This window comes from Zonotrichia albicollis, chromosome 10 (assembly GCF_047830755.1).
Source record: "Zonotrichia albicollis isolate bZonAlb1 chromosome 10, bZonAlb1.hap1, whole genome shotgun sequence".
Taxonomy (NCBI): Eukaryota; Metazoa; Chordata; class Aves; order Passeriformes; family Passerellidae; genus Zonotrichia; species Zonotrichia albicollis.
Window position 1 is genome coordinate 7,027,220 of NC_133828.1, and position 18,347 is coordinate 7,045,566.

The 18,347-nt window shown below is 41.1% G+C and overlaps 2 protein-coding genes across 4 annotated transcripts in view; one reads left to right on the top strand and one right to left on the bottom strand.

Annotated features, from left to right (window-relative positions):
• Window positions 1–12,781, bottom strand: part of ACMSD (aminocarboxymuconate semialdehyde decarboxylase) — a 38,025-nt gene extending 25,244 nt beyond the window's left edge. The window contains exons 1-3 of one of the 2 annotated variants that reach the window (XM_074547928.1): window positions 12,732–12,781; window positions 10,613–10,683; window positions 7,609–7,664 (exon numbers count right to left, since the gene is read on the bottom strand). The gene's annotated coding sequence lies outside the window, so the exon portion shown is untranslated. Of the gene's footprint in view, window positions 1–7,608; window positions 7,665–10,612; window positions 10,684–12,037; window positions 12,177–12,731 lie in introns of those variants that run through there. The other variant, XM_074547927.1, reaches the window with a different exon arrangement.
• Window positions 12,203–18,347, top strand: part of TMEM163 (transmembrane protein 163) — a 92,632-nt gene continuing 86,487 nt past the window's right edge. Inside the window, exons 1-2 of one of the 2 annotated variants that reach the window (XM_005487916.4) lie at window positions 12,223–12,620; window positions 17,589–17,708. In XM_005487916.4, coding sequence (XP_005487973.1) covers window positions 12,467–12,620; window positions 17,589–17,708 — 274 coding nt within the window. In that variant the 5' untranslated portion in view covers window positions 12,223–12,466. Of the gene's footprint in view, window positions 12,621–17,588; window positions 17,709–18,347 lie in introns of both variants that reach the window. The other variant, XM_026793963.2, reaches the window with a different exon arrangement.

Below are 18,347 nucleotides of genomic sequence, written 5' to 3' on the forward strand. Positions count from 1 at the left end.
TGAAAAAATTAGAACTTTATTTTTTTCCCCCCATGATTAGACTCAAGCAAATAAAAAATACTCTATTTAAGCATGAACCAGGCCAAGGTTCACTCCTGGGCTGTGACAGCAACCAGACAGATATCAGCAGCATAAACATGGGCCAGAAAGAACAGATGGAATGAAGCTTACAGATACCAAAAAATCATAATTTTCAAGTTAATACCCCATGGTAACATCTGAAATAGTTTCAATTATTTTGAAGGCTGGTGCCTAAAACAAATAAATAATAACTCCTTCTGTATGTTGTCTCAACAACTTTTTTTCCTGTTTGCTAGATAGCCAAATCCTCACTTTTCCCTCGTTGCAGAGGCCTCTCTGTGGTGCCCTTTGGGCACATCTGAGTTCTGGGGACAAGGAGAGTGTTCTCAGAGCTTTCAGGGAGGAAGGGAGTGCCAAAGCACACACCTCTCCAGCTCTGCAGGTGTTTTCAATGTAAATGTTTGGGGTTTTGTGCTGCAGCTACATTTATTCATTCATCTGGAGAGGGGAGTTTGGCAGGGAATTCCTCCCCAGAACATTTCTGGAGCCTGCTTTCACTAGCTGAGTCCATCTACAAACAGGCAGGTAAAACTGCCTTTTGTTTTTTTATTGCAACATTAGGAATTTAATAACACCCTCTGAGGATGAGCCACCTTCTTCACAATTTCTAAAATAGATCCACGACTTCCTGGCTGTGTTTAAATGTGCTTTACTAATTTGCTTGATTTTGTTTTTTCTTTATTTGCTAAAAAAAGATTAAGAAATTGGCACTTTCGTGCTCACAACTACAGCCAGGACTGTATTACTGATACACCAAAACATCTGTGTTAATTTCTGTGTGCGAAGATCAGAAAAAAAGCTGCTCCTAAATAAGATCTATTTTCTCCTTCAGGATATTGCCACTCATCTCCATCCAATGTTTCATTTAAACTTTTTAACAATTGAAAAAAATTTCAGGTGTTTTAGAAGAGCTCTATGTTAATTAATAATTTCAGACCCAACAGAAAGACCCCATAAGTCACCAGGAAACCCAGTTGTTACTGCAGAGATCAATCAAGTGGAGATTCAAAAAGCAATTTGGAAAGACAGACCTGGAAAGACAGACCCATTTAGATGAGGAATCACAGGTAAATGAGCTCAGTAATTAAACAGCAGAGTGCTGCTTTTGGACTCGGTGTGATGGCCCGTGCCAGCTTGGTGCCTCAAAAGCAAGATGTGCGTTATAAATCAGGAATTTAAAATGCTGTTGGTGCGGCTCCCTGTGATGCTGCAGGCTGCAGTTGGTGGAGCACAAGCAGAGGCTGCAGAGCTCCCAGAGAGCACAAATCTCCCATGGATGGCCCTGGGATGTGACCCGGGCTGGCCCTCCCTGGTCCCTCTGCAATGTCAGAGCAGGACTGGGCAGAGCTGAGCACGGCGCTGATTTATAATCAGTGCTTTACACATTCATATCATGCACTGCCTGGGGAATGGGTGCTTTAAAATCCCTTTGTCTCGAGAAATTCAGCTTTTTCAGGAACAGAAATGCCTCCAAATATCCATTTTGCTTGTCTCTGCTGTATGTTATTGAACAACTGGGTGTATTGAAATCCCTTGGGGCACAACCATTAGGATCCCAATGTAGGATGCATGCTTCAAATGCCAGGATTGGGATGGTGCTTCTCACTGAGTGTTCACCATTAATAATAAATAATAAAGGAAATTTCTGTCACTAACCGTTCTATATGAAAATCTGGTAACTAGCAATACGATTTCATACCATTTGTGAAACTCTCAAGTTTTGGATCCTAGTAATGAAATACATGTGTTTATTAAAATTAATCAATAATACAATTAATGTATTATTGTAATGTAATAGGAATTAATGAATTATTGTAATTTAATAGGAATTAACATGATTAATGCCTATTAATTTATAATATTACTTACCAACCAAAAACTACATTCAATCTCTTCATCTCCAGTGACAAGAGGAAACTGAAACAAGTTAGAGCATCTCCAGTTGCTCTAATTCAGTGGATCTATACCCTAGTTCATATTTGCAGTTTGTAGGTACTTCAACAATTTGGTTGAAGGCTGATTTCATGAGGTTTTTTATAGCAGTGTTGCAAAAGGGTTGAATCCCATCACCCATCACAGGAAAACACAAACCATAAGCACTTCTGTGTCAAGGAATCACACATTGCATTGTCTACACCCATGCACTGCACAGGACAATTAAACTCATAGTTTATCAAACCTTAGGGTATAGCATGAGTAAAATAAAGTTTTAAACAGAAAACACAAACAGTTTAACAGCCTGAGTTCATGGCAATCTTTTGGTAAGTTTCTCCAGGTGGCATCAATCTGCCCTCTTCACAAAAGCCAATTTAGAAACAAGCACAAGTTCTACTTTTCTATTATGTGTTCCAACAGCAAGAGGATTTAAAAGACTTTTTTTATACTAAGCTAATATTTACTTGATTTCTTGTCCTTGGATACTTTTCCATTATTGGGCCAGGCTAACTGAACTGGTTCATCCAGCTCATACTCTACACCTCTCTTGCAGTAAAATCTTGCAATATTGGATTGCCCTTTTCCAGCCTGGAGCCTCTTACATTCTACATAAAGAATAAAGAAAAAACCCAGCTCAGAATACAAAATACAGGGAAGGGTACCCTGGATAACACATATCTGACCCGTTCTGTTCAAGGTGTTGGACTTCTGCTCCACCTCAGATGGAACTTCACTGGTCAGGACCTGAGGTTCTGGGAGCCTCACTCTTGATCATCACATAATTTTATAAAGGGGTTGCTAATAGCTCATCTGGGTGGAGGAAACAGCAGCATCTCTATATTTAAACTTGAAGTGATAAGTTATTCTGATTACCTATCCTGAATTAGCTGCTAAATAAAAAAAAAGCTCATGTGTGGCTCTTTATTTAAGAACAATTTTCAGCACTGCAGCTTTACTTAGGACACCTCCCATCACTTCAGCTGGGGCCATGCAGCCGGAAAGGAAGCAATCTGCAGCACTGAAGTCACTCTTTAAATGTTAAATGCAGAAATGGTTGGGCAGGTTTTATTCTAAAAAGCACATTGCACACATGATCAGATATTGTTGCCATGGCTGACTTCCTTTATTGCTTTGAGTAAATCCATATTTGATGCATTAAGGATGGATTGGGTTGCTGTTGGGTAGAAGTAGATCAAGTGATGTTTAAGCCACAGTTCTAAGCATAGACTAAGTGCAAGCACAATGGATAATTTCTTATTTTTTAAATCTTTAGCATGTGCAATCATAGTCAACCTATTATTAACTTGCACTTAATGCATAATGCCATCTAGTGGGAAAATCAACAGGTTTAGATGCAACAAGTCTGGATATCCCATGCAGTATCAATCTAATTAGTGTTGCAACCTAAACACTGGACAGGTTTCATATGGAAGTAAGTTTAAAGCAAAAGAACCTCCACAAAACCAAATCTTTACAGATGATGATTAAGATCCCTTCCAACTGAAATTGTTCCATGACTCCATGAAAATTTAAATGTCTTTCAAAGATGTTTTATCCTCAAAGTTAAGATAAGCATACAATTTCAATGAACTTCTATTTAAAGTGATTATGGGATGTGAAACAGACCTCGGTAGCTTCTTGATTTTATTTCCTGATTAAATTTCATGTAGAGATTGAATTTTTGGTAAACACAATTACACAAACTTCAGCCTGATAAAGGAGGCAATTTAAAGTTTACTGATACATCAGCCAGAACAACCTGTAATTCTGGAGAGTTTCACAATGAAATGATCTTCATAAGCATGAGATCACTTTTCCGTACCCATAAATAAAAAAGGAAACAAATTGACCAGAATTCAAAGTTATATAAGGTAAAGGCAGTAGACTTATCATAAAAAGAGAAAGTAGAAGAAGGGGCTTAGATAGACTATCAGACAAGTAATGTACTCCACTGAGAGCCCTTCTAAAATCAACAGTAAAGCAACAACCCAAGAGGAATAATTCATCAGGATTTTATCCTTCAGGAAAACATAGCACTTATCCTTTATTGGTAAATTAACCTGCTCTTAGGCTGGAATTATCACTTTCTCTAAACCTCTGCCCATTTTGTGTCAACCTGCTTTGATATTAGTTTATTTATCAGTTACAAGGTAAAACCTTACAGTGGTATAACCCCTGATGTTCATATTAGCTAAATCCAAGGACTTTGGGCCTGAAGGACCCTGTGGAGATCATTGAGTCCAACCATTTTCCCTGGGTAGGACCATAAACATTGCTATCCCAGGTCAGCTGTGGTTACCTGTGGCTTTTGTGGTAGCTGAACTTAGAAATCCTCCAAGGGACAAATTTCCACCCCCTCTCTCAGTAACCTCTTCTGGTAATTCACCAACATCATAGTGAAGAACATTTTCCTAATGTTCCATCTGAACCTCTCATGACACGGTTTGTGACTGGCTCAGGCCATTCATTCTCATTGTCCCTCTTCAGTTTTAGAAAGGGAAGAAGAACAAACAATTCTATTGTAGTGGTAAAAGAGATTTTGCACAGCAGAATAATGGGGAAAAAATGATCTTATTAAAAAGTTGAATGTATACCCCCAAATTCTCAGCCTGCAAGTAATTCTCAAATGAGTAAGCCAAGAAAGAGCTATCCAGAGCAAAGTTAGAGGAGTGTAAGTTAAGAAATACAAAGAAAAAAGCCAGATCTATCTCATAACTAAGTAATAACTACACCCAAACTCTAATAATCTCTTGCAGTTATTGTCTGGTGCAAGAAGTGTGCTCAGCTGCAGAAACTGGGCTCCTTTTGCACATGAAATGTGCAGTGGGTCTGTGTGAGTGTTTTGGGGCTGTGACTGCCACAGGGAGGCCTTTATCTGCTTCACACGTCTGTGTTACAATATTGGCCCACTTGTTAAAAGTCCAACTAATTAAAAAGCACATCACTTTGCCTCTGTTAGCTGAATTTCAAACTTTATAGGAAGAATCTTTTTTTTCTTGTGACACACAACAAAAAATCCTGTCTGACCCAAATATGGCTTGCAGTTGACTCAACCTGAAAAGTCACTTTGTGATGCACCTCCTGCTAACAAATTATAAACTGGTATCCTAAATGTGACAAAGCCCAGACATGTGAAATGAAGACACTTTGGTACAAAGATAGGACAAAGTCTGTGGGCAGGTTTTTAATTAAAGAAAAAAGTGAAGAAAACAGGTACTTTTGGACACACAAATCCTGAAGTGGGGAAGACTGTACACCTAGCTACACTTTCTGAGCATATTATTGGAAATCATTAAACCTGTTGGTTTAATGAAACTTATTATTTCTATTTACAGATATTGCCTCTGTTTGCCTAAATATATAATTACAATAGATTTGTATAGCCCAGTATCAGCTGTGTTAGTCAATGGAAAAAGCAAAAAATAATCAAACTATATCAATTCTGTCAGTAAAATACAACCTCTTTAAATATCCATTTTCTTATAGAAGAATGTGAAAATTAAGTGAAACTTCTGTGGCTATTAAGGCATCCCTGCACCCCAATACCATCATCATGGTCTTGATGATGGAGAGGGAGCTGCCTGCATTACTCTATGGCTGCCTGTCCCTTGATAACTTTTAGGCCTCATCAAAAGCTTTTAGACAGAATCTGAAAGAGACAGAAATTGACTTTCATCATAGTCTGATCAAATTATATGACTGACATTGTCATCTTTCTTTTTGGTTACAGGACAATTTTATTGCAGCAGAGGTTCAAAATTTCACTGATATTTTGAGCTTCAAACTTCAATTGCATTTAAATTTTAATTTTACTGGTTGTTTAAGAAGGCATTTGTAGGTGGAGTGGATTTAAAACTCTTCATTCTATAGGAAAAAGTTCTTCATTTTCCTAACGATGCTCCTCTCCCTTGTAAAATTGGCAAATGCTAACAGCCATGCACAACTCTATCACTGCTAATATAACATAAATGTTTTATTTGGGTTACATGTTTTACAAAATACTCATTTTGACTTTTCCAAACACTCTCTATAGTAACCCTTGCTAAATACTCAGGTGGGAATGTGCAGATCCCCAGCAAGAATGCATTTGGCACCAGAAAAGGATAAAATACTCTTCAATAAAATGTGGAAATATTATCATCTCATAGAGTTTATCAAACAACTTACAGCAAAAGTGAGCTGTGGAGTATTTACTCAAGAGTAAAGTAGAAGCAATCTAAGTATTATTGCTATAGAGGAGTAGAAAATGTAATTCCCTCTAACACTCAGGGTCTTTTGATAAAAATACAGCAAGAGAAAAAATTGATGACACAAGGAATAACACACCAAACCACAAATTAGAGCTTAAAATATGAGAAAAGATGTGAGTTGGGCACTATTCCCCATAAAACCTATTTTTTATTTTTCCTTTTTTTTTTTCAGGCATTAGGTCCTTACCTTAAAAGTAGGGATTACCACTCTTAATTTTTTTCATGTTTTAAATGCACAGGATAAAATTTATAAACTCTAAATATTTCATACATGCAAGGGGGGAATCTGAGTATGAAGTAAATGTGTGTCTACCTTTTCATGCAGCCTTTTTTAACAAAACCTGGGCCTGACATGTTGGGAAAAAGGGCTCAATGGGGGCTCCTGGTGCATCAGGAGGAATGCACTCAGCAAAAGTGACTCAATCTATTGGTGATAAAAAGAATGTTTTGTGATTTCTGTAGTTCACATATCTCATGTTTAATCACATGAACTTAATGGAAAATTGTGTATAAATTTTCAAATGAATGTGAGAATACTTGAAGTTATGTAAATACATTAGAAGTGTCTGGTTGTTAAAATGCTTTAGGATGGGAATTATCATCAAGTAATTATAAGCAATTGAATAAGTTTATTACAAAATTATATTATTTTGCTTCCTAGGAATTTCCTAGCTTTTTTGTTTCTTATCTTTGATGCAAAAATCAAACATCAGCTGCCTAAAGTCACATCATCCAATAGGCTCTGGTTAGAGTTTCATTGGGAATAGGATCTCTCTACATGATGTGGAAAGCAGGAAAAAAGTAAAAAAGAGGAAGATTATGACTTAAGTAACAGGTTGTTACCTCTTGAAAATTAATTTTCCCTTCCATTTCTCTTCAATACTTGTGAATATTAACCATGAAATAAAAGCACAGTCAAATAAGCCAGTTTTATTCAGTTACATAAAACCTGGAAATGAGAGGTCTGCAGTGGTACAAAGAAACAGCATTGTTTGGAGTAGACACATTTAGTCTTGCTTAACTGCAAAATATTTCACTGAACAAAATAATGAGATTAGTTTTTATGTTTCCCATATTTGCACAGCAGTTTTGTCTTGAATTAAGAACGACTCTTAAAATAGTTTGAAAATGCTCACTGTCAAGAATCTTTTCCAAGATTTTCTGCTCATTTTCAGATGACATATTTTGCAGCCTCTGCTTTTATTCCTCCTATGTTGCCACAATGGAATCTATCAGAGCTTGTGGCTCATGCTGGCTGTGGCATTTTTTGCAAATATGATCCTGCAACAGCATTGTGTAGGGAAAGGGTAGGTGCTTATGTGAGGTCTCATCAATTACTCACCAAGGTCACCGCATGCTGTATTCTCTGGGAATCATATTAGGGGCACTCTTCACAGCCTGAAGGAAAAGGCACTGAATTATCATATTCTTTTGCCAAAATAACATTCTGATTACTTTTGACCCAAAGTTAATATTCAGTCTAAAAATACCAAGAAGAGAGACAGTTTCAATTTAAACTCTATTTAACCCAGTGCAAGAGAAAAACACTGAACCACTGACATACACTGGATAATAATTTAAGCAAGCTCAGTGGTTTAAAGATTATTGTAGTGTTGTGTACAAGCATCAATATTATTTTTAGTTTTAAATTATAAAAACAAGGTGACTAATACTAGGCTGAGAGGTATCCAGACCAGGTTAAAAGAACCTGGTGGTCTGATCCTATTGAGCACTGAAAATGCTGTGGGGCCACAGGTGAGCCACAGAACAAGAGCAAGATCTGTGTCTGCCTCTGCCTGCATGCTACCCAATAAACTAGCAAACAAACAAATAAACAAAGAGTTAAAAAACATCCTGCAGTGTGTAGCCTAACTTGTTTGTAGAAGAAAACTGTAGGAGAAAAGAAGGCTATGGCAGCCAATGTTGCACAGGATGGTTGAGGGACTATTAAAGTGATAAGACTTGTGAAAAAAAAGTGAAATATAGAATTTGGAAGTTTTCATCACTAAACAGACATATTTAACCTAGTCATTAGAGAAGGACATGTCTAAATGTCCTCAAGTATCTTATCACCTCATCCACAGACAGACGTGAATAGGGAGCTGTAGTGCAAAATTACTGAGCTCTTAAGCACCACAAGACTTATGGAAGGTGCTGCCTTTTGGAATACCAGGACAACTCAGTTTCAGACTTTGTCCTAGAGGAGTGACACTGAAGATGAGCTATATTGATGACCTTTATGAGACTGATGGGCACCTTTAGAGCTGGATTGGTTCTGAGTTTTGTTTGAGATATGTCCCTGCAGCCCTGCTCCTGCTGTAGGGCCATGAAAGGCATATTGATCCAGTAAGGAAGTGAGAATTTTCTTTTGACTCTCAGCCATGAAATGTCTGATACACCAAAGTAATAAACCATCCTGGCTGGCACTTGCACTTCCTGCAATTTAATGCCACTGACAAACACAGAATTTTGCTGCCAAAAAGGGGCAGTTTTGTGTTTAGTGCATGTGTGAAATACAACCCAGCAAACAAAATGGTGTGTGGGATTGTCTTGCTCTTATGCCTTTAAGCACAATAACAAATAATCACCAGGTCAGCTGACCAGCTCTTTCCAAATCTGCAAGAGTGCTCTTAATTTAAGTGCTGCACTTAAGATGTTGGTCAATATGGAACATGGACAAAGTAACATCAATGAAACCAAGCAAAATTCCTTCTCAGGACCTTTGAGTGCACCACTGTGTTCTCCTAATTCAAGTGAAAACATTCCAGTCAGTAGTGCTAAAATGAAAAGGAAAACCAGAATTTCAAATTCAGTTGACATTCATAGGGAGGGAGGGAGGGAGGGAGGGAGGGAGGGAGGGAGGGAGGGAGGGAGGGAGGGAGGGAGGAAGGAAGGAAGGAAGGAAGGAAGGAAGGAAGGAAGGAAGGAAGGAAGGAAGGAAGGAAGGAGATAAAAGAGCCATAACAAAAGCAGACCACAGACGGTACAGATAAGGAAGAAGTTTTTTGTGTTGTTGCTGTTTGCTGTGGTGCATGAGACTTCCATCTCATCTGAAATCTCCTTTCTCTGGAAGTCAAAATATTATGAAAATTACAGGCAGTTCCAGCTGGGAAAAAAGTTCTGCAAATGTGTAATAATCTTGCAGCAGAGACATTGTTTTTGTTTTTTAAATTGATTTTGGGTTTCCATTATTCCTATCCAACAAAAGGAGGTTTGAGGGACCAAGAAATAAAATAATGTATTAATATGGCTATTAGAGCGAGGCTTTTTACCTTAATTAACTTTGCCTATGGGTTTCATACGTAAGAAGTCCAACAGGGCTGGAAAACAGGATCCATGCCTTTAAAAATCTAGCCCTACATCTTTATCCAATTGAATACACTTTGTATGAATGTCATGAGAAATAAGAGGCAATTCTGGAAAGCAGCTTCCAGCAGCTCTGATATGACAGCCCTTCTGCTCCTCAGTAGCCAGTTTGTATAGACAATGGAGTGTTCTGAAAGGCCCTTCATTGTGGATCTGCCTAATGTTTTGAATTTGTATTTGCTAAATGCAGTGTATGACCCTTCTCATGCTGTGTTTGAAAGCACTGAAGAGAGTCATTTAAAATAAACTATAATACTCTTTGCAGGCATCATATTATTTGCTATAGCCTGAACACTACAGCAATTATACAATTAGAGATAGCTCCAGTCCCTGCCAGACACAGCTTTATGCAAGAACAGCAATTGAGGGCAACTGAAAAAAAGAGAAAGAAACCCATTAAAGTTTAAAACTTTTGCTTTGGTGTTCCTAGTTCCTATTTTTCTCTAAATCATTTGGAAACCTACCCCTTTGACCTCCTTTTAAAGAAATGGAATTAGGAATCTCCAGGCACTTTCCTCTTGGTTTGATTTCTGGAAGTTCTAAGAATACCAAAATAGCTCTGAGAGACTAAGAGAAAGGAGGTGGTGTTCAAGGAGAGCCACTGGTCAGTTTCTCATTTATCAAGGAATAAGGGAGTTCTTACTGGAATAGATCAGATATGGATTTATCTCCATAAAAGAGGAGGGATCCTGCAATAACTGCATTGGGGAGCATTGCATCTCTTGCAGCAATTTCAAGGGAGCCTTCATGGTTTGTCCTGGCTGTGCTCTGCATGGGATGGTGCCACCAGAGGTTTCTGTGTCCCTGTGAGGTCCCAAAGAGTGGTTGGCCCCCATTCCTTCTCTCTGACCAGGTTACAAGACTGGTTCTACTAATTTAAGGATTCTCACTTTACAGACACACTTTAAGTGAAAGAAACACATCACTATCTATTTTTATGGTAAGCAACAAAAGGTGAGGCTTTTCTACTTTTCATTTACCTCTCTCATGCATACATCCATCTGCTGTGGCATCTTGCATGTTCTAGGTAACCAGAGCTTAATACAGAGCCCTTAAAGAAAAAAGAAATCAATTTTTAAAAAATGAAATTACTAGTTTTCAACCCCTCCCAACTCAGTCCAAACCTCAAAATAACAGTTCCCTCAAAAGAACTCACTTGTGTTAACTTATGCACATGAGAAAAAAAAAATCTTTTGACATTAATATCAAATAGGTATGTTGTAATTTACCATCTCATGAGGAAAAATCAAGTAATTTTGGCATTGCTTATATTCATATTAATGCTGATCCAGCTAGAAGAGCAAGAGCTCTGGGATCACAAAGCAGGGTAGGATAGCTAGGGGTGAAGGTGAAATTTGGGTGAGAGTCATGAAGACTTCAAAAATATTTCATACAGAAGTGTAGTATACTATACAGAAAAAAATCATAACATTAGGTAAAAACACCAATGCCTCACATTACAACAGCCATCTCCACTCCACAAGATTGCCAAAATGCCAATCAATTTCTAAACCAGTATTTTATGCCATTTAACATTTATTTATATTTTACTTCTACTTCTTCAAATAATTAATGATTTAAAATGCAGATTGAAAGATTTAGAAGATTAGTATACAGTTTTAAGAGGCATTTCTTAAAATTAAGACATATTGGTAATCATGTTGCACTGACGATTTTTAGACAGGTATTACTAAACTACTACAAAACTTTTTGCAAGTCTGACATAGCCAAGATTCTGACAGTTATAAAATCATGTCTCTATGTTGGCATCAATATTGATTTCCTGCTGGCCTTTCTATACTCGCCAAATTCACTAATTTCTCAAAGGAGAAAGGCAACCTGATCTTCATACAACTTTAATGGGGATTATATCCTTATGTATCGCCAAAGGACCAGGGCTGCGATGCTTAATTGTCTTTTGATATTTTCCTAGACAAATTTTTCAAGTCAAAAATATGCTGCAGCTTCAAAATATATCTACATGCTAGTAGGCATGCAGTTGGGAGACTGTGCTGGCACAGAGAACGCTTTGTTTGTTTGCACCTCTCCATCTAGCCATTAGGAACCAGCGCAGAAGAGCAAGCAGCCCTGACACAGATTTATCTGTGAAATTTTGCATTTTTAAAAAGCATTTCTGCGCTCTTGAGATTTTAGTTTTTTTTTCTGTGGTCTTGTGCAGCCCTAGGAAAGGCAGGCGAGCAATCTGAGGAGGCCAGCAAGGGGAGCCCCATGTTTCAGCGTGAGATCGCTGCACGTTCGAGGGCAGTTTTAAGGCAACTCTGAGTGTGACAGCGCTGCGGGCTCTGAGGGGCGCCTGTGTGGGGCGATTCTGCTCCCATCCCGATAAGGGGCAGAGGCAGGGCGAGAACGAGCGCATCCCCAGGCAAGGAGAGCCGTGTCTTTACCTGCGTGAGGGGAGGCGAGGCGGGCAGGGCTCGGGAGCGCTCCGGCTCCGACAGCGCCCCGACAGCGCTTTCCCCCGGGCCCGGCTGCGGGAGGAGGAGAGGAGGAGGAGGAGAGGAGGAGGAGGAGGCAGAGCCCGCCATGGCGAGGGGAGGCTGAGGAGGCTCCCGCTGCCGGGCCCGGCGGGGCGGGGAGGGGACGGGCAGCGCCGGGAGGCGGCACCGCGCTCCACCTGCGCTCTCGCCGCGGGCAGGGATGAGGCGGCCGCGGGCAGCGGCGCTCCCGGAGTTTGTTCGCTGCCCGTCCCCGTCTCCCTGATGCTCTGAGCCGGAGTCTCCTCCTCTCCCCGGGCTCGCACCCGGGCTGGATGCTCCGCTCGCTCCTCGCCTCCCCGCCACAGCCGCCGGCCGCCTCCCGCCGCCCCGCCAGAGATGGAGCCGCCCGCTGCGCCCCTGGACACCACTCCGGACCCCGCCATCGTGCAGCCCCCCGGGGCCAACCCGCCCGGTGCCCCCCGGGAGCAGCAGCAGGAGCAGCTGCGGATCGGGGAGAGCGGGCAATTCAGCGAGGGGCTGGAGGACAGAGGTGAGCGTCCGTCCGTTCGTCCGTCCGTCCGTCCCCTGCCTTCCTGCACGCTGCCCTGCGCTGTGGCGAGCCCCACCACCTCCCCTGAGTCCCGAAGAGACTCATACCCACCCCGACGGCTCCTCCGACACCCTCTCCGCAGCATCCTCTGTCTCTCTCTCCTGGACCCGTACCCTCCCCACGCCGCCGCAGCCGCCCTGCCCGTCCCCTCCCCTCCAGCCCTTCAGCACACACCGGTTCTTGCCCCCCGAACTCCCCCTCCAGCCCAGCTCGCCCACCCCTCATCCCGCCGCTGGCAGCCGCTCGACATCCCCTCCGCGCCGCCCTCGAAGCTCTGCCCCGTTTTAGCTCCCGTGCGAGCGCTCCGCGACAGCTTTGAAGTATTTTTATAAACTCTATTCGTGGCTGTTCGCAGCTCCCCGGGAGGGAACTCGCCTGCCTGCCTGCCTGGCGGCGGGGCGGCTGCGGGCGGCACACGGCTCCGCAGGCAGCGCCCGGCCCGGGGCGCGGTGGCGGCATCGGCGCTCCCGGAGCTCCCGGGTTTCTCCTCGGAGGCCGCCGAGGTGCCCAAGCCATCGGGGTGGTCGCAGCCGCCCCCCGAGCAGCGGCACAACGCGGCGTTTCTGGGGGTCCGCCCCAGCCAGGCTGCGGGTTAAAGTCGGGGCAGTTGAGTCCCTTCCCCCACCGGGGTGTGCGCTTACACACAACTCGGTTTTTGTTATTGACGGAAATACCTGACCAGGTGTTTGGAAGGTGCCGGCTTGCAAACCGCGTTACGCTTTGGTGCCAAGCACATCCATTTCGGAACATCTGTTCAGGGCTCACTCACCTGCCGCCCACAAAGGCAGCTGCCATTTTAACCCTCCCCATTGCCCTGTCCTCCACAACGCCTCCAGGCTCCTCTTCCACATCATTTGTCCGCATCTTTTAATTTCACCTATTGGCTTCCCTTAGCCTGTCTCTCTGTTGCCTTTTCTTCCTTTTCCATTTTGCTTTCAGCATCCAGAAGTCCCTTTTGTGTTCCCAGTGTTCATCCACAGCCCCTTTCCACATATCCCCTATATGTCCTGCTCCATGCCCAGCTCCCCGAAGCCCGTGCCTGCTCACAGATCGTAGACACGAAGTAGAGGAGTGAGGGGGAAGAGCATTCACCACCTTCCTGACAAATTCCAGTCGTGCTGGGGCTGGGGACAGCCCTTGCTCCAGGGGTACCCTCACTGTCACTGCCGGTGGCTGGGGACAGGCTTTGTCTGTCTGAGGGCAATCTGAGCTCTCTTTTACGTGAGTGAGGAATTTTGGTTATGGTTCCCACACAGAAGTTTGGGTACAGAAAATTCTAATTAGTGCCCAGTATGACAGAGCCAAAGGTGAAAGCTGTCCCTATGGCATTAAGGGTAGTTCCATAAAGATAGTGTCTGTTGTACCTAACCTATCTCTTTCTGTGATGGAGATGAAGCTAAAGCCACTGATTTAATTTTCTTCCTTGCCTCCATGCTCTTTCTATGGCACTTCAGTACCTTTCTTTTAGCCTTTGCTGTAGTTACTGGTTCCATGTGTACCAGGATAATTTTATTGTAGAGGGAAATCTGGTATGCTTTTTGCATGTTGTCTCTGTTGAAAATGTTAGCAGTCTGTCCTTTTAGATTGTACTTTTTCCTACAATCTTTTCCAGTGAATCATACCAGATCCAGTTATAGAGATGGTGCTTCCATGTTTGCTAAAAATAAATACTAACCCTAAATTTTGGAACTAGATATTTGCTCTTTAAGAGCGAGATCTAAAATTGGTGATAATTTTGTGGATGGGACCCTTAAATTAACATCCTTAGGTGAACAGGTTTTTTATTAGCCTTGTACCTTCCACAATTTCTAACTTGACATTTTAAAATGATCCCTTAGCCAAATAGAAAAGTACTTCTGGTAAGTCAGCATATGGTAAAGAATATCCTAGAATCACTTCACAAATATGCCAAGCTTGTGTTCTGCAACTGTTAGGCAGGTTTTTTTCTCCTTCTGATTTTTTTATGGGAAGAAAATCTGTTAATATGTGAAGATGCTGAAAGATAAATTAAAAATCCAGTGAATTCAGTCAGTTCCTCATCTTTTCTATACCTCAAGGATACCCGTGTGTTAAATAAATTATTGGCAATAAAATTACTCAGTATGTTAATTTCAGGGTGGAGGAATTCCATTTGTAGATGGTAGCTTTTTATTTTTGTAGCAGTGCAGGTCATACTGAAAGATTAACTTTCATCCTCCTGTGGATGCTTGCTTTCTTATGGTCAGTGAAGAAATATGGAAGTTTACCTTGTGATTTTTGTTCTTGTGTGTAAATTAATGAGCTGTTGTTGCCTCTAAATAATTTTCATTCTATGGGCTTGGTAGTCATGTGAATGAGTTTGTATCTTTGTGTGCTGGCCTCAGGATACTCCTAAGAATTATGCGATCTTTCTTGGGGGTGAAAATTTTAAAGGCAGAAAATGTATTTGAATTATTTCAGGAAGGAAGGGATCACATCGCTGACAGCCAGAATATGCCAGCCATTTTGAGAGACAGAGAAATACACACACACACACGGCAGAAGTGGTGGAGTTTTATAAAGACTGCAGTCTCTGTCATACTGGACACGTGCTTGACATGTGAATAGTAATCAGGAGTGCTGCACTAGCTCTGGGGCTTGTTATTCATCCCTCAGTTTAATTAGGGTATTGTTTGATTTGGTAGTATCAACCATGTATGTTGGGCTTTCCAGGTAATACAAGTTGTAGCCATGAATTAAAAGATGTTTTAAAAGAAAGAAACAGGTGAGGATATCTGTCATTCTGGTCTGTGTTTATTTGAGGTTGGAAATATTGAGAGCTAAAATTGGCTGAGAAAACCTTTGCTTTATGTTCCAAAAAGATTTGGACCATAATTTGAAATCCTTGCTTGGGGAGGGGACAGGAGGGGTGAATACACACAATGTGAAAGATGTATTTTCTCTATGGTGAGATTAGTAGAAATCCCTCCTATGTTTCAAGATGTGTTGCTGAATTACCTCATAGCAGACAGCAATTAAACTGTACATCGTTATATATAGTAGCAGAAGATAGGCCAAACATTTGTGGGGAAAAAAAAAAAATTCTTCACACAAATGAAAGCAGGCATGTGAGAAATAGCTGTGCAACACTATCAGTAAAAGACTCAGGGCTTTTATAGTTGGCATCTCTCAGTTTTTGTGTATTAGACAAAGAATGCATGTAATAAGAAATAGACATAATTCCAGTACAGGGCCTGGTCCTGTATTTTGTAGATTCCTGGTCCTAAGTTTGTAGATTCTTTCCCATTCATTAAGGGGAGAGTGTGGAGCACAAAGTGTGATATTTAAAATTTTCTAAAAATACAATACAAGCATGAAATTCTCAGAGTGGCTTTCTGAACTCCCATAAAGAAACTCTCTGTGCTTTATTGTAACTGGGGTGTAAAAGGCATAAAGAATTTTTCCAAGACAGTGTGTATCCCACCAATTATGCTGGGATTACAACCAGTAATTTTAACAGACTCCAAGTGGCAGAGTAAAATCTGATGGCTGAAATTTCACCACCCCTGGATGCCTGCCCCTCTGCTGACATAATGCTGCCCCCAAGGCAGAGATGTCTGATTCAGTTCTGAGTTGATTCCAAAACCATTGCAGTTTTCAGCCAGTGTATTACAGTCAGTTGAAATTAATATCTGTGAAGGTTAATAAACTTGGTTAAACATGGTGTGGATTCAGGAGTACACTGAGAACCAGATCAGATGGCCCTGCCTTGAAAGTGGCAATAGCCACCAGAGAGAAAACTGGGGAAGGTGAGGACAGTGACAGCTTCAGCGCTTCTGTTTTAATCTGGTGCTGGTCTGACACAGCCCCTGTTCTCCACCCTTTGTCTGAGACCTTAGAGCAGCCACTGAAAGTCGTGCTGTTAAACCAGTGTGTCAGTTCAATGCATTCAGTGCAGGCAAATGTCTCTGGAAAGTGCTCATCATCTGAGAGGAGCCACCCACATCTTCTGGAGTAACTCATTAAGAAATTTAAAGCCATCAGGTTTTCTCTCCAGTTAAGCAGATTTGAACTGAAACATAATGGTGACAAAGAACGTGTGTTTCAAATTAGATGAATGTATTAAACATAAACTAATCAGAATGGGATTTACAAAATGGAAATTTGTAAAATTCTGAGTGCATTTTAGAAGTGGTTTTAGACTCAGATTGAGAGAATAAAAGCCAAAGAATGTTAATTTATGTTTAACCTGCATTCTCTGTGATGTAAGATCAGTGGACAAAAGACTTGCACAGACTGAAAGCATCAAAAAAGAGAAAAAGCAATAGCATTCCTTTGTGTTCAACAGCCTTCTGCACCCATTGCAGCAAGGACAGAGTTGGTTCTTCAGTTAGTTCTAGATGGGAATGTGTTCTTTCCCCAAATGAAGGACAGGGTGCTTGAAGGGGCTTTTCCAGCTGTGACAGCTTTGATTCTGGGGCATGCCCAATTGTGCTTTGATGATCAGTATGTGCAGTGTATCCCTGTGCTTTGGGAGGTGATTCCACCGGGACGGGTGAGCAGGAGTTTTTCTCCCGTGTTAATTAGCCCCAGGATCCTCAGGTTCTGAAACAAGTTTTGATCTGAGGGGGTGTAGGGCTGAGCCGTTTCTTGTGCAGAGATACAGGTGGAAATCGTATAGATTTGTGAATTTCCATGACTGGGATGCAGTGCTCTTTTTGAGGGATTGATGTGTGGAGTCAAAACAGCTTGTGTGTGCTCTTCTTGCTTACTCACATGTTTCTGGTGGCCTCATTCACTTCACCTTAATAACGTGAGCAGGATTTGATTCTGTATTGCTTCTGTGTGTAATATAGAATGTAAATGTGTCTTCTAGGGCTGAACTAACACGGCTGTGTTTTTGGAAGGAGCGATGCATTGTTCATACCTTCTTTGCTTATTGCTTGTCAGGTTTACTAGAAAGCAGTACAAGGCTAAAACCTCATGAAGCTCAGAGCTACAGAAAGAAGGCATTGTGGGTTTCCTGGGTCTCCATTATTGTCACACTGGCTCTTGCAGTGGCTGCTTTCAGTGAGTATTGGGAATATTTTAAATTTCACACCTCTTCCTTTTTCTTTTTCTTTTGGTCTCTCAGAATTTTCTTTCTTTGTGGAAGCTTTCTCATGTTTTTTATTTTTCTTTGCAACTGCTAAAGAGATTTTTCTCTAGACTGCCTGTGTCTGCATGGTGCTTATAAATTAGTAAAACTGTTGGGTTTTTTTCTGCAGAGTATAGGATTGTTGAAGGTCGGAGAAAGAAACAGGAGATGTTGATTCCTGCTAGCATTTATACATGTGGAACTGTTCATTTTGGAGAACAGTGTAAAAATCATTATGCAGTGGGTTTCCTTTTGCCAAAGAGGTCAAATATGACAAATCTTAATCTATTTGAGATTTGTAGTGGGAATGCTATAATTTATCTGTATTACACTGACAGCCTAAACCAATGCTAATCTGAAAGAGAAATTCAATTTTCTTTTTAGAGCAGTGTTTTTTTATAAGTTCCATGATATTTTTCTAGTTTACCTTTTAAAAAAAGAATGTGAATGGGAAAAAAAATCCAAACTAAGCCCAAATCACTTTTATATGGGAAAAATTAAAATCTATTTCTTTTATTTCAAAACAGGAAGAAATGCATCATTGTGTAAATACAAATTTTAGTTCAATGCAA